This window comes from Rhinoderma darwinii, chromosome 4 (genome assembly GCF_050947455.1).
Source record: "Rhinoderma darwinii isolate aRhiDar2 chromosome 4, aRhiDar2.hap1, whole genome shotgun sequence".
NCBI lineage: Eukaryota > Metazoa > Chordata > Amphibia > Anura > Rhinodermatidae > Rhinoderma > Rhinoderma darwinii.
The window spans coordinates 125,964,005-125,989,762 of NC_134690.1; the positions used below are offsets into that span (position 1 = coordinate 125,964,005).

The 25,758-nt window shown below is 42.7% G+C and overlaps 2 protein-coding genes across 2 annotated transcripts in view; one reads left to right on the forward strand and one right to left on the reverse strand.

The window, feature by feature from the left end:
• Positions 1-25,307, forward strand: part of GFM1 (G elongation factor mitochondrial 1) — a 26,383-nt gene extending 1,076 nt beyond the window's left edge. Inside the window, exons 2-18 of the mRNA XM_075861549.1 lie at positions 6,044-6,196; positions 6,865-6,997; positions 8,653-8,857; positions 8,950-9,066; positions 9,165-9,315; positions 9,388-9,542; positions 11,646-11,730; positions 12,219-12,356; positions 13,047-13,148; positions 14,279-14,335; positions 15,615-15,752; positions 15,894-15,976; positions 20,572-20,734; positions 21,409-21,553; positions 22,662-22,822; positions 23,768-23,821; positions 24,779-25,307. Coding sequence (XP_075717664.1) covers positions 6,044-6,196; positions 6,865-6,997; positions 8,653-8,857; positions 8,950-9,066; positions 9,165-9,315; positions 9,388-9,542; positions 11,646-11,730; positions 12,219-12,356; positions 13,047-13,148; positions 14,279-14,335; positions 15,615-15,752; positions 15,894-15,976; positions 20,572-20,734; positions 21,409-21,553; positions 22,662-22,822; positions 23,768-23,821; positions 24,779-24,910 — 2,172 coding nt within the window. The 3' untranslated portion in view covers positions 24,911-25,307. The remainder of the gene's footprint in view (positions 1-6,043; positions 6,197-6,864; positions 6,998-8,652; positions 8,858-8,949; positions 9,067-9,164; positions 9,316-9,387; positions 9,543-11,645; positions 11,731-12,218; positions 12,357-13,046; positions 13,149-14,278; positions 14,336-15,614; positions 15,753-15,893; positions 15,977-20,571; positions 20,735-21,408; positions 21,554-22,661; positions 22,823-23,767; positions 23,822-24,778) is intronic.
• LXN (latexin) lies at positions 15,836-19,794 on the reverse strand. Its single transcript, XM_075861550.1, has 6 exons — positions 19,497-19,794; positions 19,246-19,308; positions 18,407-18,584; positions 18,202-18,338; positions 16,538-16,600; positions 15,836-16,143 (listed from the first exon to the last, which is right to left on the reverse strand). The coding sequence occupies exons 1-6, from the start codon at positions 19,662-19,664 to the stop codon at positions 16,027-16,029; spliced, it is 726 nt and encodes a 241-aa protein (XP_075717665.1). The 5' UTR covers positions 19,665-19,794; the 3' UTR covers positions 15,836-16,026.
• Positions 25,308-25,758: the final 451 nt, after the last annotated feature.

The following is a 25,758-nucleotide window of genomic DNA, read 5'->3' on the forward strand; positions in this document are numbered from 1 at the left end:
AGCTCGATCCCCACTGTCACTAAACCCATCAGTGCTACTGACCTGACGGATACAGGTTTCAGCGTTAGATACAGCTGCTCTGTATACAGCAGGGGTCTCATACATGCGGCCCCTGAGGCTGACATGTGCGGCCTGCGGGGCACCAAAGCTCCCTCGGGAGAGGAGAGAGCAGGTCAATGTCATGAAGGAGCGCAGACCCTTTTCCTGCGCTGCTGCATTGTTGGTTGTAGGTGAGCAATGGCCACACAGCCCCCTGTAGATAGTGCAAGCTCCCCTGAAGATAGCGCCCCACACACCCTGCCATGTTGATAGCGCTACTCCCCCCTCACTGTTGTTAGCTCCATTGAGGCTCCCTATAGGTGTGGAATCCCCAGCCAGAGCATTGCGAACGCTTTGGCTGGTGATTCCTCTGCTGGAGGACCCCTTGAAGTCACTGTCCATATGTGGACAAAGGGGTGTGTGTGGCACGATCTACAAGGGGGTGTGTGTGGCACGATCTACAAGGGGGTGTGTGTGTGGCACGATCTACAAAGGGGGGTGTGTGTGGCACGATCTACAAAGGGGGGTGTGTGTGGCACGATCTACAAAGGGGGTGTGCGTGGCACGATCTACAAAGGGGGGTGTGCGTGGCACGATCTACAAAGGGGGGTGTGCGTGGCACGATCTACAAGGGGGGTGTGCGTGGCACGATCTACAAAGGGGGGTGTGCGTGGCACGATCTACAAAGGGGGGTGTGCGTGGCACGATCTACAAAGGGGGGTGTGCGTGGCACGATCTACAAAGGGGGGTGTGCGTGACACGATCTACAAAGGGGGGTGTGCGTGACACGATCTACAAAGGGGGGTGTGCGTGGCACGATCTACAAAGGGGGGGTGTGTGTGTGGCACGATCTACAAAGGGGGGGTGTGTGTGTGGCACGATCTACAAAGGGGGGGTGTGTGTGTGGCACGATCTACAAAGGGGGGGTGTGTGTGGCACGATCTACAAAGGGGGGGTGTGTGTGTGTGGCACGATCTACAAAGGGGGGGGTGTGTGTGGCACGATCTACAAAGGGGGGGGTGTGTGTGTGTGTGGGGGGCACGATCTACAAAGGGGGGGGGTGTGTGTGTGGCACGATCTACAAAGGGGGGGTGTGTGTGTGGCACGATCTACAAAGGGGGGGGTGTGTGTGTGGCACGATCTACAAAGGGGGGGGGGTGTGTGTGGCACGATCTACAAAGGGGGGGGGGTGTGTGTGGCACGATCTACAAAGGGGGGGGGGTGTGTGTGGCACGATCTACAAAGGGGGGGGTGTGTGTGTGGCACGATCTACAAAGGGGGGGGTGTGTGTGTGTGGCACGATCTACAAAGGGGGGGGTGTGACACAATCTACAAAGGGGGGTGTGTGTGTGTGTGGCACGATCTACAAAGGGGGGGTGTGTGTGTGTGGCACGATCTACAAAGGGGGGGTGTGTGTGTGTGTGTGTGTGGCACGATCTACAAAGGGGGGGTGTGTGTGTGTGTGTGTGTGGCACGATCTACAAAGGGGGGGGGTGTGTGTGTGTGGCACGATCTACAAAGGGGGGGGGTGTGTGTGTGTGGCACGATCTACAAAGGGGGGGGGTGTGTGTGGCACGATCTACAAAGGGGGGGTGGGTGTGAGTGGCACGATCTACAAAGGGGGGGTGGGGTGTGGCACGATCTACAAAGGGGGGGGTGTGTGGCACGATCTACAAAGGGGTGTGTGTGTGTGTGTGTGTGTGTGGCACGATCTACAAAGGGGGGGGTGTGACACGATCTACAAAGGGGGGGTGTGTGTGACACGATCTACAAGGGGGGTGTGTGTGACACAATCTACAAAGGGGGGGTGTGTGTGACACGATCTACAAAGGGGGGGTGTGTGACACGATCTACAAAGGTGGGGGGTGTGTGTGGCACGATCTACAAAGGGGGGTGTGTGTGGCACGATCTACAAGGGGGGGGTGTGTGTGTGGCACGATCTACAAAGGGGGGGGGGTGTGTGGCACGATCTACAAAGGGGGGGGGTGTGTGTGGCACGATCTACAAATGGGTGTGTGTGTGTGACACGATCTACAAAGGGGGGGTGTGTGTGACACGATCTACAAGGGGGGTGTGTGTGACACGATCTACAAAGGGGGGGGTGTGTGTGACACGATCTACAAAGGGGGTGTGTGTGGCACGATCTACAAAGGGGGGTGTGTGTGGCACGATCTACAAAGGGATGTGTGTGTGGCACGATCTACAAGGGGGGGGTGTGTGTGACACAATCTACAAGGGGGGGGTGTGTGTGACACGATCTACAAGGGGGGGGTGTGTGTGACACGATCTACAAGGGGGGGGGGTGTGACACGATCTACAAGGGGGGGGGGGGTGTGACACGATCTACAAGGGGGGGGGGGTGTGTGACACGATCTACAAGGGGGGGGTGTGTGTGACACGATCTACAAAGGGGGGGGGGTGTGTGTGACACGATCTACAAAGGGGGGGGGTGTGTGTGACACGATCTACAAAGGGGGGGGGTGTGTGGCACGATCTACAAAGGGGGGTGTGTGTGGCACGATCTACAAAGGGGGGTGTGTGTGACACGATCTACAAAGGGGGGGGGGTGTGTGGCACCCTCTACAAAGGGGCTGCCCAATCTTGACTTTCTTGTGTCTGCCAAACGCTGCTAACTGAGCAGCCAGACTGCATTTAGCGACACTTAAAATAAACACGTGGAGTAAACTCGCAAATTTAAAAGTAATGTAGTAGTATTGTTATAGTAATTTAGTAGTATTGATATAGTAATGTAGTAGTATTGATATAGTAATGTAATGTAGTAGTATTGTTATAGTAATGTAGTAGTATTGATATAGTAATGTAGTAGTATTGATATAGTAATGTAATGTAGTAGTATTGTTATAGTAATGTAGTAGTATTGATATAGTAATGTAGTAGTATTGATATAGTAATGTAATGTAGTAGTATTGTTATAGTAATGTAGTAGTATTGATATAGTAATGTAGTAGTATTGATATAGTAATGTAGTAGTATTGATGTAGTAGTATTGATATAGTAATGTAGTAGTATTGATATAGTAATATTGTTATAGTAATGTAGTAGTATTGTTATAGTAATGTAGTAGTATTGATATAGTAATATTGTTATAGTAATGTAGTAGTATTGTTATAGTAATGTAGTAGTATTGTTATAGTAATGTAGTATTGATATAGTAATGTAGTAGTATTGATATAGTAATGTAGTAGTATTGATATAGTAATGTAGTAGTATTGATAGTAATGTAGTAGTATTGTTATAGTAATGTAGTAGTATTGATATAGTAATGTAGTAGTATTGATAGTAATGTAGTAGTATTGTTATAGTAATGTAGTAGTATTGATATAGTAATGTAGTAGTATTGATAGTAATGTAGTAGTATTGTTATAGTAATGTAGTAGTATTGTTATAGTAATGTAGTAGTATTGTTATAGTAATGTAGTAGTATTGATATAGTAATGTAGTAGTATTGATATAGTAATGTAGTAGTATTGTTATAGTAATGTAGTAGTATTGTTATAGTAATGTAGTAGTATTGATATAGTAATGTAGTAGTATTGTTATAGTAATGTAGTAGTATTGTTATAGTAATGTAGTATTGATATAGTAATGTAGTAGTATTGATATAGTAATATTGTTATAGTAATGTAGTAGTATTGTTATAGTAATGTAGTATTGATATAGTAATGTAGTAGTATTGATATAGTAATGTAGTAGTATTGATATAGTAATGTAGTAGTATTGTTATAGTAATGTAGTAGTATTGTTATAGTATTGTTATAGTAATGTAGTAGTATTGTTATAGTAATGTAGTAGTATTGTTATAGTAATGTAGTAGTATTGTTATAGTAATGTAGTAGTATTGATATAGTAATGTAGTTGTATTGTTATAGTAATGTAGTATTGATATAGTAATGTAGTAGTATTGTTATAGTAATGTAGTATTGATATAGTAATGTAGTATTGATATAGTAATGTAGTAGTATTGTTATAGTAATGTAGTATTGATATAGTAATGTAGTATTGATATAGTAATGTAGTAATATTGTTATAGTAATGTAGTATTGATATAGTAATATTGTTATAGTAATGTAGTAGTATTGATATAGTAATGTAGTAGTATTGATATAGTAATGTAGTAGTATTGATATAGTAATGTAGTAGTATTGATATAGTAATGTAGTAGTATTGTTATAGTAATGTAGTAGTATTGATATAGTAATGTAGTAGTATTGTTATAGTAATGTAGTAGTATTGTTATAGTAATGTAGTAGTATTGATATAGTAATGTAGTAGTATTGTTATAGTAATGTAGTGTTGATATAGTAATGTAGTATTGTTAGAATAGTTCAAATAACTAATTGAGTAATAATAATTTTGTATTGTATCAAATTTGAAAGTAATGTGGCCCGTCTACTTCACATTTTTTCTACCTGCGTCCTGTTTACCCGGCGGAGTTTGAGACCCTTAGTATTCAGGATACAAAGCAGCCGTATCTCAAAAAGTAAAAATATTTTTTAACCCCTTAGTGACCAACAATACGCCTTTTCACGTTCTTCACTAAGGGGCCTTAGGCTAGGCTGACGCCTTTTCACGTGAGCCTAGTCGAAGTCCTGCACGGGTCTCCCGTGCAGGCTGGAGCCGGGGCTCTGCTGTCTGATGACCGCTGAGCTCCTGCTCCAACGCCCGCGATCGAATAAATCCGTTAAATGCCACCGTCAATAGCAACCGCGGCATTTAACTTGTTTACAGTGGGCGTGAGCTCCCTCTGTCACCCATCGGCGGCCCGCAAATGCAATCGCGGGTCTCCGATGGGGTGTCATGGCAGCCGGGGGCTTGATAAAAGCCCCCAGGTCTGCCCTGGACATATGCCTGTTAGGACGCGCCGGAGGCACGTCCTAACAGATTGCCTGTCAGATTTACACTGACAGGCAATAATGCTCTGGTATACGAAGTATACCAGAGCATTATAGCAGCGATCTAAAGATCGCACAGTAAAGTCCCCTAGTGAGACTAATAAAATAAGTCATCAAAGTGAAATAAAGATTATTAATAAAAATTACAGTAAAAAAATCCTTTTTTTCCATAAAAAGTGGTTTTATTTAGTAAAAGTGTAAAAAATAAATAAAAGTTCACCGCAAGGTGAACACCGTAAAAAAAAAAAACGCAAAAAACAATTGCGAAATTGCAATTTTTTCCCATGGCCCCCCAAAAAAGTCATAATAAAATGAATCAATAAGTCCCATGCACCCCAAAACAGTACAAATCAAAACTACGTCCCGCAGAAAACAAGCCCAAAAAATCACTAGATTGATGGAAAAATAAAAAAGTTACGGCTCTTGGAAAGCGACGATGCAAAAACAAATAATTTTAGTTCAAAAGTGTTTTTATTGTGCAAAAGTCGTAAAACATAAAAAAACCTCTACATATGTGGTATCGCCGTAATCGTACCGACCCATAGAATAAAAGTAACATGTTATTTATGCCGCACAGTGAATGGCGTTAATTTAAAAACGCATAGAACAATGGCGGAATTTCAGGTTTTTTTATAATCCCCCCCCCAAAAAAAGTTAATATAAAAATTATATGTACCCAAAAATGGTGCTATTAAAAATTACAACTAATCCCGCAAAAAACAAGTCCTCATACAGCGATGTAGACGGAAAAAAAAAAAAGTTAGAGCTCTTTGATTGCGACTATAGAAAAACGAATAAAATATCTTGGTCATTAGGGCCTAAAATGGGCTGGTCACTAAGGGGTTAATAAAAAGTATTTATAAAGTTGCACCAAACACACCAATAGTCATTTTTATTTAAAAACAAAAATGATTTCAAAGGTGTTCATATCCTGTAAGATCTCTTGGGATCAGCCACAAAACAGATCCACCATGGATTCTTTAAAAACCTAAACGCTATTGTGAACAGACTGGTACTTGTGTTAGGCTGCAAATGGTTTTTATTTATAATGATTTTTATGGTCGTTGATGTGACTTGTTTGAATGTTGCAGCTTCCTCTGAACTTCTGCCGGCGTTGCTCTTCTGGCATAATTCCCAATGAAAAAATTCGCAACATCGGGATCTCTGCCCATATAGATTCTGGCAAAACCACGGTGACCGAGCGTATTCTTTATTACACTGGCCGGATATCACATATGCACGAGGTGAGTTGTACCCAATGTATATTCAGAGGTTCTAGAATCTGTGTCATAGAAGAAATCTTTCCTGATCGTTATATGACAGGCAGGACATGGTGACGGCTCTGATTTTTTTTTACTTTTTTCTTGCGATATTTGTGAATTCCAGCGTGCTGCCATCCGTTTTGTACATAGATCAATCTTTTTCTAACCATGACGTTGAGAGCTAAATTTCCAACAGCAGATTGAAACAAGCCTATATAGAAAGTAATCGGGTATGTGCAGACCATCAGATTTTCAGTGTGGATTCTGATCCAAAAATCCACGACTGTTTTTAGTACAATATAAAACCATCCACATGTTGTATAAAAATCTGTCCTGGTTTCTGGGCAGCAATGTAGAGTCTCAAAACAGATGTGGATTTGTTGTGGAAAGGGAGACCCTCTCTGGCAAACTCAAGCCGTGCATGTAATAAGTGGACTGCCATTCATCTGTATGGCTGCCACGTAATAGTACAATTCCCCTGCAGCGGCGGGCAGGCAAAATCAAGAGCCGGCTCAAAGGGTTGTCTGTGATGAGACAACCGCTATAATGTAAGCCTATAAGGCACAAGGCTTTGTGATTTTTGCTGTCAAGTCTCGACGTACCCAAGCCAGTTGGTTCACCATCATTATGGTATTGTTTTTCTTTTTCAGGTGAAAGGTAAAGACGGTGTTGGTGCCGTTATGGATTCAATGGAATTGGAGCGGCAGAGAGGTATTACCATTCAATCTGCGGCAACCTACACCATGTGGAGAAACACAAACATCAACATCATTGACACACCAGGTACAGTACACTGTGGAAATGGAGCAAACCGTAAATCATCACATACTAGGTCATGTTTCTATACACAGATTGTTACTTTGTAGGTTTTTACATCTTAAATAACAATACTATTTCCTGATTAGGACTTCTAGATTTTCAGTAAGTGCGCTTGTATGGGTTCCATGCAAAATTGGCCAGTGATTTTGGGGATGAGTTTAAAGCCCTTTGGTCCGCCTTTACCGATATTACATGATAAATCCTCTGACTAGAAAATGAGGAACAACCTGAGGTTCCCAGTGGTTATAGTTTTATAGGAAGACACACAGGTGCTGCGATCATTAGAAGACACCGCTCTGATACACGAAACTGTAACGAGCCGTGCACCTGTGTGTCCATCACATGACCGTGGACAGAATTTTATCCACTGAAAGTAATAACTGAATTTGCTGAAACTGGACAACCCCTTTTGATCTGTGAATTATTTTTTTTAAAGCTAATCTTTCACCATAATATTCTGCCCTATTTAATGGCAGAATATTATAGGGACAGGTCCATTGTGCTATTGGTCCAGTCCTCTGTCTGTATACATGATTGCCGTCAGTCATTAGTGAAGATGGAATACGGAAAAATCGCTCAGAAATTGACATGCGGTGCAGAGTTTTATTCCGTCAATTGTATTTGCGTAAACGCTGCTTATTTGTTGTGGGTTTTTCCCATTGAATTCAATGGGGAGGTAAAACCCACAACCAATAGCAGTTGTTGCGTTTTTTTGCGGCGGGTTTGCAGCGATTCCGCCGCAAAAAATGAAACTCATGAAGAAAACAACAATTTATACTTACCCAGTGTTCCTCTCTCCAGCGCGGCCTCCTGGGATGATGTTTCATCCCATGTGACCGCTGCAGCCAATCACAGGCTGTAGCGGCGCTCACATGGAATAAAAGTCATCCCAGGAGACCGGCTAAGTGCTGCAGTTCTCCGCAGCAGACATTCCGGGCGAAAAACTGCACCACAGTTTGGTGCGGTTTTTCGGCCGGAATTCCCTGCAGTGTACAGGGCGGATACGCTGTGTAAAGGCACGCAGCGTATCAGTCCCGTGTGAACTCTGCCTAATAGTGGATTTAAATCAGACGGTCGCTTTTCAACAATATTAGGCGCTTTCTGCAGTCATCTTAGCGGGATGTTTTGTCCAACACCGGGTGTCCATAGCAGTGAATCTTTGGTTGTTGTGGTTGCATCACGGCAGCCATGCTTACCAGGCGCTTCATAACAAATCACTGCGCTACAATTGCAATAGAAAACCCAGTGATCCGTGGAAAAATATGTTTTGGGAGTTAGAAAATACTTTCAAGCCAAGGCTAGAGTGCGGTTAGTTGCTCAATCTCCAGCCAAAAATGGATCAATGTTGTGTTGTTCAATATAAGGGGAAAAGTTGTGCGTCGAGATGCGACTCCACTATTGTGTCACATGTTGAGTCACTGGTTAAGTGTAACTCCTATGGATTTATGTTACGTGATTGACGTTGTCTTCTAGTCGAGAAAAAATTAGAAGGCTTCGTCCTAATTTATTTAGCCCTGAAGTCCAGAACACATTTGCATTCTTGTAACCGACTACTGTTCTGTTTGTCATTGCACATTTTCCCATTAAAGTACTAATATCCTGCAATATTCAATCTTTAGGGCATGTGGACTTTACTATAGAAGTGGAAAGAGCCCTGAGGGTGCTGGATGGAGCGATACTCGTTGTGTGCGCTGTCGGAGGGGTTCAATGTCAGACCATGACGGTGAACAGGCAGATGAAGAGATATAATGTCCCTTTCCTCACATTCATCAACAAGTGTGACAGATCGGGGTCTAATCCGGATAGGGCCGTGCAGCAGCTGAGGTGAACCCACAAACTAGAGTATACGCAATTTATAAGATTGCTAAAGATGTCGTAATTCTATCAGCTAAATGTTTGTTTGCTTTTAATACCAGGTCTAAATTAAATCACAATGCATCATTTATCCAGCTTCCTATTGGACTTGAGAGCAACTTCAGAGGGATCATAGACCTGGTGGATGAACGTGCTATTTATTTTGATGGGCAGTTTGGGTATGTATATCTATATCATAGGGGGTATTGCTTTATGTATTTTCCCTTTTTTTATTTTTTACCCACCTGGGTTAACAATGCACTGAATGTAATTGCAGGCAGCAGATCCGTTATGAAGATATTCCAGCTGACTTCAGAGCAGAGGCCGCAGACAGACGGCAGGAGCTGATAGAAAGTGTGGCTAATTCAGATGATATTTTAGGAGAAATGTTTCTGGAGGAGAAGATTCCGACTGTTACGGATCTGAAGGTGAACTGCTAAACCAAATGCTGATGTTTAGACTTGGTTGTTTGCTATGTTAACTAACCCTGTCGTCTTTAGTTGGCTATCCGCAGAGCCACTCTGAAGAGAATATTTACGCCCGTACTAGTAGGGAGTGCCCTGAAGAACAAGGGTGTCCAACCACTTCTAGATGCCGCGTTAGAGTATCTTCCAGACCCATCAGAAGTTCCCAACTATGCAATTCTGAATGAAGAGTAAGTTTTACAGAACTAGCCTGCCATGTTGAACGAGCCGTCCTATCTGCAGGCCGCGTGATATAGCGCACAGACGCTCAGCAGAATGATATATAGCGTTGTGGGAAAGATTCAATCTAACTGCTCATTTATTGATTTGAACCCTGCTAACTCTGGGCTTTTAAATCCAGTGGGCGGTCCTACTGCGTGATTGACAGCTCATACAGAGAAGGCGGTTACATTATAGCTTGATTCAGAAGGCCAGAGATTTTACTGAAACTTCTCCGTCAAAATCTATATCAATCTTCTCCGCTCCCACAGCTGTAAAAAAATAATGTTGGCCACAGATAGTTCAATGTGTCAGGATCACGTCAATCTTTAACTTAAAGGATGACCTGTTTTGAGTGTCAGATCTTCAAACACATGAAAGATTATGGACACCTTTAAACCGATTGTGCTTTAAAGATTTGTAAACAAAACCTATTTTAATTATCTTGCTTTTAATTATCTTGTTTTTTTTAGCCTTTGACTTCTGCGGCATGCCTGTATTACAATACAATGCAACCTGCATGATGACGTTTTGTGCTCATTCCATCAGACGACTGTCTGCTTAGGCCTTATTCACACGACAGTGAAAAAAAAATGGCCATTAAAAACGGATCAACTGTCAGTTTTTCATGGCCTTTTGGCATCCGTGTGTCTCTAAATTTTCATCTATTTCCAGTCCGTCTGTCCGTTTTTAATGGCCGTTTGACATCCATTTTTGCATCCGTTTTACATGGCTGTTAAAAAAACCTGATGAATTTCATTTGTCAGGCTTTTTTTGTCCCAACCCCCTGAAAACACCCAAAGGAAGGTCATTGTCATGATTGTTTCACAGCCCCCCTGTAGATGCCACACCCCCCCCCCCTCCCTGTAGTAATCCTTTGGGACTGTCTCAGGACAGTCCGGAAAAATTTGCTACAGATGAAAACAATGCCCCCCTGTACTAGCGCCACACTACCTTTTGTGGTGAGCGCAACAATACCCGACATTTAATTCCGCCTGAATGCTCTGCACACTCACCGATGCAGCGCCGTCTACTTCACGTGTGGTATCTAGTCTCCTTCGCAGAACCTGTGAGACTAGAGACCACACCTGAAGAGGACGGCGCTGCATCAGTGAGTATGTTTCATCGCACCGCTGATAGCCAGCGAGGGAACAAATAGTTCCCTTGCCTCTTGAATCCCCATGTCACAGATTTGTTTTTAACGGTTGTTACATGTATTGACAGCCGTTAAAAACTGATCCATTGACTACTATTTTTTGACGGCCAATATTCACGGGCCGTTAAAAAAACGGCCGTGTGAATACACCCGTAGAACATCATTGTTCTGAAATGGCCATGTGACAACCTTTCAGAGAACGTCCGTCACACGGCTGTTTTTCACTGTCGTTTAAATGTAGCCTTAGTCTGTAGCACCTGTTTTGACATAATCTAAATACTAAAAAATTAACATAAATTAAAGCTGATCTTACATTAGCCGTCAGCAAAAGACAAAGCGGGTCTATAGATTGAGCCGTCAGAGAGCAGTCCGATGAATGAGGACAGAACAACATCCAAAAATTGGTTCAGAAGTGTCGGTTCATTTGCTGAATATGTAAATAAAGCAGACTTTGGCTTTTAGAGTGTTTGGTTATATAGTAGACCGGGTTGCACAGTTGCCAGACCCAGACTAGCCATGTACAGTATGGTTTTTTTTCAAGCATCTTTCCATATACCTGTGCCAAGTTTTAATTGACCTATGTTGGGATGTTCTGGTTGAAGAGGGAATAATCGTTGTTGTGCTCCCATTATTGGAAGGCATTAGTTCTATATTCAGATATGTTCTGTGTTTTCATGAATAGAGGTTCAAACCTGTATCAAAGTTTCTAGATTTGCTTTCAAAAGTACTGGAGAGAGACCGTATAAAAGGTAAAAAAAATCATTGTCGAGTTATTAGTGGCTTGGACACTCGGCGGTGTTTCGGAAAAATGTAACTAAAATCTTGTGATCATAAGACAGGTGATCTTATACACAGACGTTTGCTTTGTAGACATAAAAATCCATTTGTGAGAGCTTTGTTGAAATGTGTCTGTTTTTAGGAGTTCAGACGAGCCTACCAAGATTTTGATGAGCTCTAGAAGAGATGATTCCCATCCATTTGTTGGACTTGCATTCAAACTGGAAGTAAGTCCCACATTCTGAAGTGATTTCACACCTATCCTAGCTATTCTTATTTTAGAAACCTCATGGTGTACAATTACTTAAGAGCGAACTGATACAATAGGCCCCAGGTGCAACACTCCGAAATGAGTTTAAACCTGTACCGCTACAGCAAGAACAAAGATGGCAGACTGGAGGGCCTTCATTAGGCGCCCAGGCTGCCACGACAAACATCACCCCCTTTATAACGGCTTAGATGCTGCGATCGCTATGGACTAAGTGGTTAAACGGTCAGGATCGTTCTCTGATCCCAGCTGTTACAGTGAGGTGTCGGCTGTAACATTAATGCCTTGTGTCTGGTATTTTCTTATGTATAAAGGCTTATAGAAGTTAGATATTGCTATGAAGCCTGCTGGATCCTGATTACATTTGGCTTGACAAAAAGAGGATTATTAACGAGATTCAATTCATTTCTATTCATGCCTTACACGTGTTCCTCATGTCTCCTGCAGGCTGGTCGTTTTGGTCAGCTAACATATGTCAGAGTGTATCAGGGAATGCTGAAGAAAAGTGACTACATTTACAATACAAGGACTGGCAAGAGAGTGCGTGTACAGAGGCTGGTCCGTCTCCACGCAGAAGCCATGGAGGTACAGTTCTGGTCTGCAAACGTATTGTTAGGTGGTTTTGACTTACTCCAAATACAGTGGTTTAGTGACCCTTTGACCTATGTGGATAGAATAAGGCTATGTTCACACAGTTTTTTGCAGGCGGAATTTCTGCCTCAAAATTCCATTTGGATGTTTGAGGCAGATTTCCTCTCCCTGCATGCCGATTTTCACTGCGTTTTTCGCCCGCGGCGCTCAATGGCGCTCAAAATGCCGCCAAATACTTTCTCTGCCTCCCGTTGAAGACATTGGGAGGTCAGAGGTGTAAACGCCCGAAGATAGGGCATGTGACTTCTTTTTCCTGCGAGACTGTTTCACCGCTTGCGGGAAAAAGACGCCTCCGCCTCCCATTGAAATCAATGGGAGGCATTTTCGGGCCATTTTTGACTAGTTTTTTGGTGCAGTTTCCGCGTCAAACAACTCATCAAAAAAACTCTGTGTGAACATAGCCTTACCCTTTTTAACCATTTTATTATACTTTAATGTTCTTATGAACAAGTAAATATTGTCAGAACCGTTCTCTTTCATTGTGCCACCAATCTCCTGTTTCTCTACCATTAATAGTACCTTTGACATAATGGTTACTCCCTCAAGATTATAAATCCAGATATTTTGCTAATTGTACCTTTTTTTATTTTTATTATTTTTTTTTATTTTTTTATTCATATATAGGATGTGGACGTAGTTTACGCAGGAGATATCTGTGCCTTGTTCGGGATTGACTGTGCTAGTGGGGACACCTTTACCAGCAAATCCAACGACAATCTCTCAATGGTAAGCTCTCTTACCCAGGACTGGAATACTGAATGAAAATAAATCCATACCATACAATTTTTTTATTAAAAAAAACCCAAACAGGTCACAATGTTACCTATCAGTTTTTAACAATAGGATATCTGTGTATTCTTCTGCAAATGCAATTAGTGAACTACATAAGCATGGTGACCGCATGGGCCCAAAGCCATAGAGAACACGATTGTGCGCATGTATTGGATGATTATACCAACCAATCAGATTCCAGGTTTCATTTTTCTACGCATGATTTTATAACCACGTTTCTATTTATCCTGCTGTGTACTCCGCAAAACTTTCTTAGGCGGCGTTAAAATAGCTGTGCAGGCTGCAGTTCAGATTCTTGCTTTTGCTCTTTAATTCAGTCTGCAGAATATAGTCTGCTTGCAATAACCTTTATTCTTCATATGCGACCACTCGCACAGACTGCCGTAATATGGTCTGTATCAGATAACTGGGTAGCCATGGGGAATATGAAATGTATTGTCAAGTGAGTATTTCTGATAATAACCTATTTATGCAGTTCCTTAATCTATTTTATGGGTTCAACCCTCCCTTAATGCATAGAAGAACCAACATTCATTATATAAACATGGACTAATATTCAGTATTTCTGGGACGCATGCAGGAATTAGTCCGTGTACTGGATTCAGGATCATGCACGCAAACAAATGCACTTGCCAGTAACAGTTAGATCCCTCATAACAAGAGCCCCATGTCCGTGCCAGCCACAGTGCCACATAACTGCAGTTACCATGGTCTAGCGATGCTCTTTTCTATCTCTAGATCTGTCAGGAGTACTTGCTTACTTATACTGTGCACGCAGCAGGGACGAGCACCAGCCTCTACATCTGTTCACCCAGCCATCAATGTTGTAATGACTGCGGTCATAGCGTAGCGATACAGCCTGGGATCCATTACACAGACCCCTGCTGCCAAGTGGGATTTTAACCCTGTAACCCCCTCCTTTTCCCTTCAACCTTGTGTATGCTAAGGATTCCTCTGCATGTTTTTTTTTTTTCGAGCAGTACATTTTTATGATAAACCGCAATACAGAAATTTGAATTTGTTAGGATTAATACAGATATTAATTTTGTATTGTTTGATAATAGGAATCTATCCATGTGCCAGACCCAGTCATTTCTGTATCCATAAAGCCCAGTAACAAGGTAGGAAGCTATGCCTATTTGGATCTACTCATCCGATTGCCTTTTATTTTAAAGTAAACCTCCATGTTTCAAGCTACTTTTCATGTATTGCTGAAATTGCATTTCGCAAATAGAATATTATTGATCGTGGTGTACACAATATGTGCAAGACATAAGGCCAACTTAAGTCATAAGTCTTATCTGTACAGTGCCTAAGCCGCAGGTTGAGCTGTCTTGCTGTACGTCGAGCAAGGTGTATACAGTAAGGCACCATGCCTTGGTAGATTTAGAGGCATGTCTCACTGTTTGAGAACACCATTTTCCCCTCTATTTCCATTCCCCCTCTTAGGCCTCATGCACACGACCGTAAAAACTCCCGTTATTACGGGTCGTGATTACGACCCCTAATAACGGGCTCATAGACTTCTATTGGCGACGGGTGCCTTCCCGTTTTCTCACGGGAAGGTGCCCGTGCCGTTGAAAAAGATAGAACATGTCCTATTTCAGGCCGTAATAACGGCACGGACAGTCCATAGAAGTCTATGGAGCTCTCGTAATGACGGGTGGCTACATGTGTGCACCCGTCATTACGGCAGCGTTGCTAAGCGACGTCAGTAAATAGTCACTGTCCAGGGAGCTGAAAGAGTTAACTGATCGGCAGTAACTCTTTCAGCACCCTGGACAGTGACTACCGATCAGTATAAACCTGTAAAAAATAAAAATAAAAGACGTTCATACTTACCGACAACTTCCTGCTTCCTCCAGTCCGGTCTCCCGCCCGTTGCCTTGGTGACGCGTCTCTCTCGACATCCGGCCCCACGTCCTGGATGACGTTTCAGGCCATGTGACCGCTGCAGCCAATCACAGGTCAATCACAGGCTGCAGCGGTCACATGGACTGCCGCGTCATCCAGGGATGTCGGGCTGGATGTGAAGAGAGGGACGCGTCACCAAGACAACGGCCGGGTAAGTATGAATTTCTTTAACTTTTATTACAGAAAAGGCTGTCCCTTCTCTCTATCCTGCACTGATAGAGAGAAGGGGCTGCCGATTAGTGCAGTGCTATTTTGCCGCCAAAAACGTGCTCGTAAATACGGGTGGAATACGTGTGACACTGGACCCATATTTACGAGCACGGGTTCGTAAATACTGGTGCAAAACGGGTGGAATACGTGTGACACCGGACCCGTATTTACGCCAGTATTTACGGGTGGGAAAAAATACGGTCGTGTGCATGAGGCCTTATAGCTAGAAAAACGTATGACTTCTGTACAATGTTTTATTGTTCGTTTTTCTACCAGAATGATATGGACAAGTTTTCTAAAGGTATCAATCGATTTACACGAGAAGACCCAACCTTCAGAGTAAGCTATGATACAGAGAGCAAAGAGACCATTGTATCTGGGATGGGAGAACTGCACCTGGAGATTTATGCTCAGGTAACCTGAATGTCCATAAACAGAACGTAGAATCTAGAACATAGTGTCTGCCTCATTTATCGGCATTTCAGTAAAATAAGAGATTATGTCATTGGTAAACATATTTATTTATACATTTTGTCTTTTATTTTTATTCTTCAGCGGCTGGAAAGGGAATATGACTGTCCTTGCACCATGGGGAAACCTAAAGTTGCCTTCAGGGAGTCTGTTGCAAGATCTGTTCCGTGAGTATTGATTGGAATATTTCATTTAATATTCTAGGTAGCTTCTGAGGTCATGTATGTCGGCTGCTGTTCTCATCTGGGTTGATTTTTGGAAGACGTTGTTGATTTTTTACTCTTAGACCTTCTGACGGGTCCCATAGAATTTCTATCAACCATGGCACCATTTCCTGCAATTCAGAGCTTTATCAGTATTCTACTCTTGTTCCGTACTAGACGCACAATTTGTGATGTTTTCTTTTCTGGAGACTGTACTCTTCTGAGATTCCTTTTAGTTACAGTAATGTTGTTCCACCACGAGTGGGGTCTTCGTGTGATCAGAAGTTGGCATTAAACACACACTGCTTGCTGTGACATGCATTCATCTAAGGCTGTATACCTAGTCGCTGTGCTCAATAACGCGAACAGGAAATTCATTCATCTTATTTTTTGGCAAAGCTAGATACAATTCAATCTAATATCACTCATGACATTTGTTGATGGACATATAATAACCATGTTAAAATGTGTAGTCAAGTATCTCCAGAATATCCTGGTTATCAAAGAGTGACTGTATACATTTACCTGTGAAACCATCTCATGGATCAGCATACGGTAATGGAATTCAAGCGCAGCATCATCCCTTATCTGCACAAAGGGTTAATCATCGTGTTAGAGCACTTTTGTCATAAATAACTAGATTAACAGCCTCTAATCTGTAGATTTAGGGTCCTTTTACGTGGGCCAATTAAACAGGGCGACGATCAGCTGATGAACGAGCAAACGCTTGTTCATTGGCTGATTGTATGGTTTAGGCAGCAGAAAATATTGTCATCGTCGGCAGCACATGTCTCTGTGTGAAGAGGGAGACGTGCTGCCGACATGATAGAAATGCATGGGGACGAGCGATCGTAGTAACGAGTGCTTGTCCCCATACTAGCTCCTTGTGAAAGAAGCAAACGAGCGCCGATCAACAAGCTGTCTCGTTAATCGGCGCTCTTTTACATGGGCCTAGTCAGGCTGCGTAAGAGGACCTTTAGGCTCTATTCACACCTCCCATATAAACAGTCCCTGTATGTTATGTGCAAGAAACTAAGAAAGTGGGAAAAACCTTAGTAAGACATGAAAAACTTTCCTTTTGACTTACCTGTTTACATGTGACAGGATCTCATCACATTTTTGGGGTACAGTATGTGGCTGTCGCACGGCTATTTATATAGAGAATGAAGTCAGGGACTACACGCTTCACTGTACAGAGTTCTCATTGGTTTAATGTGTCTTCCTCTCCCAAACTGATGTCTTATGGAGTCTGCTGAGACTATGATAAAATGACAGTTGCAAGCTTTGATCGTAGAGATGTTTTTGTCATGCAGGGATTTATTATTTCTTGTGTGTGTTACCTGAGGTAGGGATCTTTGTGTCCCAAAAGGACTTATTTTGTAGTTGACGTTTGGCACACCGGTATCTATACCATACCTATACCTAATAGTCTAGTAGATTGGCATGAACAACTGGTCTGCTACAATCCTAAATTTAGCCATACACTAGAGATTTTCGACACCTGAAAAGGTCGACTGTTTTGGTGACAGATCTCGATGGAAGATCTGCCTTGTTAAGATTTTTAGCCTTGCATGATGCATCCCATCAATAGAAGCCCAGACCAGGCCAGAGATTGATGAGCGATTTTGATGTTTTAACTTCTGGTGTTATCAGCCAGAAAAACAAGTTTCACAGACCGACCCTGAACGACAAGCCGTTCAGAAATCAGCCGTCTAATATTCGCTAATGTATGGCTAGCTTTAAAAGGGTTATCCCACTAAGCACATTTATCACCGATCCACAGGATAGGTGATAAATGTATGATCACTGGGACCTCCACCGATCACTAGAACGGAGTCCCGACCATGCAGCCAACTGATAGAGCCAAGTACAATGCTCGGCTGTTTCCATTGGTCCCATAGACATTGTATAAGGCGGCAGCGCACATGCCGCTCCATTCAAAATCCTAAATGGGGTCCGGCCCTCACTAATCACATATTGATGGCCTATCCTGAGGTTGAAGGGTTTGTACAGGATTAGAAAACCATGGCTGCTTTGCTCTAGAAACAGCTCTTCATCTGTCCTCTGACCCCTTGAAGAAATATTAACCCTTTGCAGAATGATGGAGCTGGAAATCTGCTCCAGTCCATGAACATTCACCCATCTCCAACACCACAGAAAAAGGAGTTCACTGCATTTGTTGAACTTACCAACTGCTTGACACTATTAATGACGGCCATCCTGTAGAATGTTTCTTCTGTGGAGTTTTGCCACTTGACAAAACCACAAGCAGCCAGTGCCAGGTGCAGTATGGGCTCCATGTCCGGTGCTATGTTGCCAAATTTATCTACGATACCAAAAATAGCGATGATACATCAAAAGTCGATGTCAGCGGTTCTCATTGTCACATTTTACCTGGAATGTCTTCTGCAACTAGTGGTTCACAGCGGGTCTTTATTCTCTTGTAAAATTCTTTGTCTTTTGCTGCGGTGTAGTTCTGCGGCTCAGCCTGTAGTGTGTATGTCACATTTGGAGCATTTTGCTGCTTATCTGTGTAGTAGAGGACCTCTGCGGTACAGTTCATGGCCGGTTGCTGAGAAGACAATACACTTACTGGTGATTTGTATATTTATTACTTACATTAATGCGACCCTCCGGTCTCAGGACAAAATTCTATATGTGCCCATACAAACATCGATGGGTTATACTAAAGATAGGCCATCCGTGTCTTAAGACCCTTTTACGCGGGCCAGCTATCGGGCAAACGAGTTCTGAGAATGCTCATTCCTGATCATTGCCATGTGTAAACAGGGCAACAATCAGCCGATGAACCAGCAAACGCTCCTTCATTGGCTGATTTTTCATTTATGCAGCCGAAAATATGATCGTTGTCGGTATAGTAACGGTCGCTTGTCCCCAAACATAGCTTGTTGTGAAAAGACCAAACAAGCGGTGGTGAATGAGCTCTCTGATTGATCGGCGCTCGTTTACACGGCCCATGCCGGGACGTGTAAGAGGACCCTTACCCCCGGAAAACTCCTTTAAATGTAGACGTCCTGATGACTTTGGATACGTATGAATATTGATGTGCTCCAAATACATAATGCTAATTTCGTTTTTTTATGCAGTGCGTCGGTGTCACTTGTTAGACTGGTAGAACTTGAAAGTGTCCAATGAATGATCACGGCATACCTATTACGGCACCATGTTTATATAATAGAACTGAAATAAAAATGCAAAGAAAAACCACTTACCTCGTTCAGAGCATCTTTTACAACGAATTCCAGATAATATTTATTGCCCACACCTACAATGCTCTGTTAAAAAAAAGAATTTAGCCGTTTTATCATTTTTCTATAACCTTGTTCACATCATATTTCTTGAGGATTTACAAATATTAGAAGAAACTGAGCGATACACACATAAGGAGCGTGGCACTGCCAGGTTTCCATTTTCAGGAAGTACTTGTGTGCCCAAGTTTCAGGCCTGGTGCTGCCAGTCTTACCTGCTTGCTGGCACTTGTCACCTTCTGCTGTTCATAAAGCCGGTTTGGGCCACCTAGTTTGTAGTTAATGTAGTTTTCGGCCACAGCTGCTGCTCTGGAGGCCGGATAAAAGGAGGGATTTATCGTTTCCATGATACGTCTTGCCTGGGTCAGAAGTTGGGACATCATGAACTGCAGGGCTGTCTCACCGGGTCTGTTGCTCTACCTTGTAATAGATGAGATTGCAAAACCCAGGTCTAGAAGTTGTATAGGCAGCTGCAATCCGGAAGCTTCAGGACCTGACGTCACAGGAGGAGGGGGAGGGGAGGCATGTCTGCTCTGAACCCTGCACTCCTCAAGATTACCAACTTCCACACTGCATTCACGTTGTAAAAGGAAACATTTGGCATTTCTTTTCACATTCAAAGAGCAAGTAGCAGGATGTGTGAATGTGTACTAGATTACAGCGTATGTACACCTTTACAAACCATTGTGCGGTAACTTTGTAAATATATTACTTATCTGTTCCCGATCCTGAGTTAGTCGGTTATACCACAGAGCTGCATTCACAATTCTGCAGGATTCAGACCAGATCTCCCAGATTTCCTTGCTGTCTAGTTTCTGCACAGAGCTTGCACTGGTGATTTGCATTGTGCAAAGTCCAGTCCTTATACCAGATACACCAGTGCTTCTAAAAATGTGCGGCGCCCCCAGTTGTTGGAGAGCCGCAGCTGGGGAGGCAGTTTCGTCAGATATTATTATATACTGCACAGATCTTTCTATGGCGGCAGCACTCTCTGGCTTAGTAAAATAACGGACTCCTTTTGTGCTTATTTTGTTATTATACTGGGTTCAGGAGACAAATTTTAGGATAAATTGAGCACATTTTTTAAAATATTGGCATAGACTACATCCAATGGTGACGCCCCAGTAGAAAAAGATTAAGAAGCCCCACTGAGCCAATGAGGAGTGATGGGGAATTTCACATCTGTGAACGCAGCTCGCTGACTTTGTCTGTAGTCTACATGCTATACCTTTCTTATAATGGGGATGTATTGCTGCTGTGGAAGACCTGTGATCTTTTTTGTTTTTTCAGGTTTGATTTCACTCATAAGAAGCAGTCTGGCGGGGCAGGCCAGTACGGTAAAGTCATTGGATATCTCGAGCCCCTGGAATCTCAGAGTTACACAAAGGTGGAATTTGAAGACCAAACTGTAGGAACAAACGTTCCTAAACCGTTTATCCCTGCTGTAGAAAAGGTGAGTTACTGACCGTGGTACTTTATTACCAGGGATTGACGTATAGGACTCTTTTGGAGCTAGTAGGACCACTCAAGTATGTTTTTTTACCTTTTTAGTGATCTGGCAAAACACCTTCATAGACAGTAGAAAAATAACCCTGAAAGTTACACACTAGTAGTAAATTTTTTGACGTTTTTGTTATCTAGTTTCGGTTATGACTTGTAATTTCAGACTCTCTAAGGCCGGGTTCACACGAGTTGGAAACTACCGAGCTTATCCGACTTAGAATCCGCAGCGCATTCCGTCCGTAAAAACGCACCACATTCTGGTGCAGTCTTTTGGGAGGAATTTCTGCTGCGGAAAGCGGCGCTAGAAAAAAAAAAATCATTCATACTTCCCCTGACCGTCCTGCAGACCGGCCTCCTGGGATGACGTTTCATCCCATGTGAATGCTGCAGCATCTGCTATTTGTTGCGGGTTTTACTTCCCCATTGAGTTTTATAGGGAAAACCCCGAAAAAGAAAAGCCGCATATCCACAACATAAATTGTCATGTTGCGGATTAAAAAAATTCTGACGCTTTTTCGTCGTCCGCAAAAAAACGCTGTGTGAACCTGGCCTTGTGGGGTTCGATCTGGTTTCTGCTGCAAGCATGCACTATCCTTTATGAGGCATTTAATCCGTCTCTTGCAGGGTTTCCGTGATGCCTGCGAGAAAGGGCCTCTATCTGGGCACAAAATTTCTGGTATACGCTTTGTCCTGGAAGATGGTGCTCATCACATTGTGGATTCCAATGAAATCTCCTTCATCCGGGCAGGAGAAGGCGCCTTAAAACAAGGTACTGGAGTCTTCTATCCCTAACTGGATGCGTTTTGTATTCATTTTTAGTTCTGGTTCTTTTCTCCATATTATGTTAAGCTGTTCCATCGTTACTGTAGAACATAGGGATTTCTATTTTTCTTTTGGTTTATTAGATGTCAAAAATGTACCTCCCTTTCTTGCCTATCTTTTAATATTGATCGCACTTACTAGGAGCAGCCTGCTGCAATATACACTATTAAAGGTTTATGCCTCGGTAATAATCGGAGCTGCAGACGCCCCCGCTGCACAACTTTAATCATGTAGTAGACCCATTCTTGTCTTCTCGGCTTCTCTATCCCCTGAAAGTCTCTCTGGTAATGTGTGCCTAGAAGATAGACCTGTCCATTCACCCTCGCCCCAGGAGATAATTGTCAGAGTCTGGCACAAATGATTACTGTTCTAACGGAAGCCTGAATCGCTAAGGGCATGTTCACATCGTATTCGGTTGAGGCTGAAAAATCAGATGCTGTATCTGCCTCCAATATCGTTTTCAGGCTGATTTTGGATGCTGAATTTAAAATGCAAGCTGATATTGACGCTGTTTTTTATGTTTTTTTTTTATTTTTTAAAAAGCCGTCCACTGGAGGATTCGATTTTGATCATTAAAATCCGTACGCTGGTTGGGGGTTTTTGTTTTTTTTTAAGCTAACAAAACAGCACCGAAGGCCTTCATTGCCGGTTTTTCAGCTTTTCAATTGATTTCATTGAGAATCTTCAGCAGATTTAGTACCTGGATAGGTCACGGGAAGGCAAAATACAGGCATTTTCCTGATTCCAACACTGAAATAGCAATAGTGTATATTGTAAACCGGCTTCTCTTCATTAGCCATAATATTAAAAGTTAGTCTAATTACTAATTCGTTAAATATGACTGCTGCATTAAATGAACATGTTAATACTGGAGCTTGACTTTCAATACATATCCAAGGTTGATTATAAAGGATCTGGGTTTGCCATTGGGGCTCTATTTCTTACAATAAAACCTAGAATGCAGTGCACTACAACAAACACAATTTTATGGAACAAAGATTTGTTTAATTTTTGTTAAGATTTTGAGGTGTAACATGCATTGTCTTTGGTTCCAGCTTTGGAGCAAGCAACGATTACCATCTTGGAACCAATAATGTCTGTTGAGGTTGTTGCACCTAATGAATTCCAAGGTCCCGTGATTGCCGGCATTAACCGAAGACATGGCGTAATTGCAGGTCAAGATGGGTCTGAGGAATACTTTACACTTTATGCTGATGTAAGTATATTAATGGGGACCCTAGCACCAAATTTGTTTTTAATCCCCCCCCCCCCCCTTTTAATTGCCTTGAGAAATAGAAGTCCTTTTTTACATTAGCCTAATGAAATATCCATAGTTTAATATTATTATTCCACTCCAAAATCTCCTCTAAAATATTTTCTTAACCATTGAAAGGCTCAAAAGTCCCCTAAATTTTGGATTTTGCAATAGCTGAATTGTTCCCTGTCTGAAAAGGTTCTATTCGTTATTATCTATTAGGCTTTTCATTTAGACCAATTAAAAACTAAATCGAGCGTTACAGTGAACAAGCCTTATTCTGCTGACTGCACTGGTGGAGTAGGTGTCAGACGTGTCATTTCCCGGTGTCTACTCTCACCTGCTTGTAATTTACTAACTTCGGTAATGCCACACACATGGCGGCCGCTGTACTGCATTGGCATGGTTTTTAATGCTCTTTCTTGGCTACGTGTTTTTTAATAAACGCTGTGTGGCCGAAAAAGAGCATAGCAAATCCATTCTGATGGGGTTTTCAGCCACAGCATGGTCACTACATTTGATGAAGATTTCAGATGTGTTAAAATAACTCCAAAGGTGGAGTTTCACTTTAAGTTCTCATAAGCGAAGTATAAAACCATGTTCAGCAGATGTTTTTGCAGACTTTTGGTGTGGACCGTGCATAACAAGCAAATGGTTTTTTAAGAAAACCTCATTCATTGTCGTCTATTCCGTATGGAATCGTGCAGCATTTGGTCAGTCATACTGGTAACTTATCTGTTCAGCAAATATCCAGTGTAGTGACCCAGCGTCATAAATTTGTTTTACATCGGTAAAATTCCTGCTTTGTCATTGCTCACAGCCATCGTACATACTCAGAATGATAGGAGTTGTAGTTCTGTACCATGCTTGAAATTCTTGCAGTTACATTGTTTTATTTATTTTTAGGTTCCTCTCAATGATATGTTTGGTTATGCAACTGAGCTTCGATCCTGTACAGAGGTAAGTGTGCCGCCGAGAAGTGTAGAAAGAAGTGTTCATAGCTTTTCTCCTTTTTAAAGTGACTTAGAGATTTCTGGAAAGGGCTGCAGGATACCAGAAGGTCACACCACTACATTTTGATAACATCCGATATTCCCGCACAATTTGCAGCCCGTTTCCGCTGTATATTACAGCTGACACACTGCTGTAATGGTCGGGATCGGAGATCACTCTGATCCCATCCGTTTAACCCATCAGATGCCGCAGTTAATAGCGACTATGGCAAGTGGTTAGACAGAGGGAGGGCACGCCCTCTCTCACCGCATAGGCGCCAACGATGTGAACACGCGAGTTAGTCTACTAGGATGCCTGTCCATTTTACACTGACAGTGCAATGTGTAACATTTTATTTTCTACATACTTACATCTAATTCATGAAACTAAACTTAAATATATGAGACATTCCCTTTAAAATCTAAAGCATTGCCGTATATGTTAAAGACAACCTTTCACCTCCCCATACATGTGCAGCGGAGTGCAGCATGTAATGGTCAGGGCTTCACAAACACTGTCTCACTTTACGTTCTTTTCCTATCTTCCTCCATTATTTACATATCGGTGCCATTATATTTGGCGCCCGATGTGTAAATAAGCCGCTGAAGTGTCAATGGGGCTTTTCTATCTAAATAGCGAGGGGGCGTGATCTCTTCACTCTGACACTGTCCAACCAGCTACGGACAGTGTCAGGGTGGCTTGCGCTGTGTTCCCTCCCGAGAGAACACACAAGGGCTGATGGTTCTACAGAGAGCGCTCTCTCTGTCTGTGTTCTCGTAGGAGGGAACACAGCGCAAGCCGCCCTGATAAAGTCTGTAGCTGATTGGACAGTGTCAGAGTGAAGACGTGTCATTTCTACTCTTCATGCTCCGATATGGTCATTATTCTACAGTAAAGATCCAAGTTCTGCTTTTTTTGTTATAGGGAAAGGGTGAATACACAATGGAGTACCACAAATACCAGCCTTGCTCACCGAATACCCAAGAAGAACTGGTCAACAAATATCTGGAAGCCACAGGCCAACTTCCAGTGAAGAAGGGAAAGTACAAGAGCTGACCTCCTTTTCTTCTAATGATCCTTCTAGACACTTGAGTCACCCTGCTTGGCTTTTTATTCTGTGAAAAGAAAAGAATCCCTCGGGGTATATTTATACTATGTCGGTGGGTGCATTCTGACCTTTTCTGGACTGTGGTTACGGCAGACATTGAAGATTCATTGCTGGTTTTTGTGAAACCCCTTGAACATTTGCATCCTGCAAATCCAGAGCGGACCTGATGCACGAGAAAGCCGTTGTTTTGCTGCAATGATTGATATTGTGATACGGAAGGTTCTTTATTTTATCTTCTATGACTGGCCATTTGACCAACTGTTGTTCAACTTCATGGCTGGATATACTTGGAGTTTGTTATATGAATGGCCATCTGGGCAAAAAATAATAAATAATGTTAATACATATGTCGCTTTGATTTGTAAGAGGGGGGTGGGGGTTATTGGCATCCTGTCGGGTTGAAGTGCAGTTTGACCAGTAGTATGCAAAAGCCATGTAAGGGCCTGTTCACATCACCGTTCGCTTTCCGTTACGGGGTTCCGTCGGGTGGGTTGACCCCGCAATGGAAAGTGAAACCACAGCTTCCGTTTCAGTCACCATTTATATCAGTGGTGACGGAAATATCGGTAATGGTTTCCGTTCATCACCATTCCGGCAGGTTTTCCGACGGAATCAATAGCGCAGTCTACCAGAGGTAGCTGAGGGCTGGGGGCATCCCTGCTCGAACATGTGAGATCGATATTAGTATCGATCTCGCCCGTTTAACCCTTCAGATGCGGCACTCAGTAGCGAGCGCCGCATCTGAGTGGTTTTGGAGAGAGGGAGGGAGCTCCCTCTCATCCCACTGACACCCGGT

Bases quoted from the DNA above. Each gene is read 5' to 3' on its own strand.
- LXN (XM_075861550.1), bottom strand. From the start codon at position 19,664: ATGATGTCCCAACTTCTGACCCAGGCAAGACGTATCATGGAAACGATA. The intron at 18,339-18,406 runs GTAAAATGTGAC...TTGGTATCGTAG, and splicing joins AGTTGCAGAAGACATTCCAG to ATAAATTTGGCAACATAGCA. The intron at 16,144-16,537 runs GTAAATGTATAC...TCTGAATTGCAG, and splicing joins TCCATGAGATGGTTTCACAG to GAAATGGTGCCATGGTTGAT.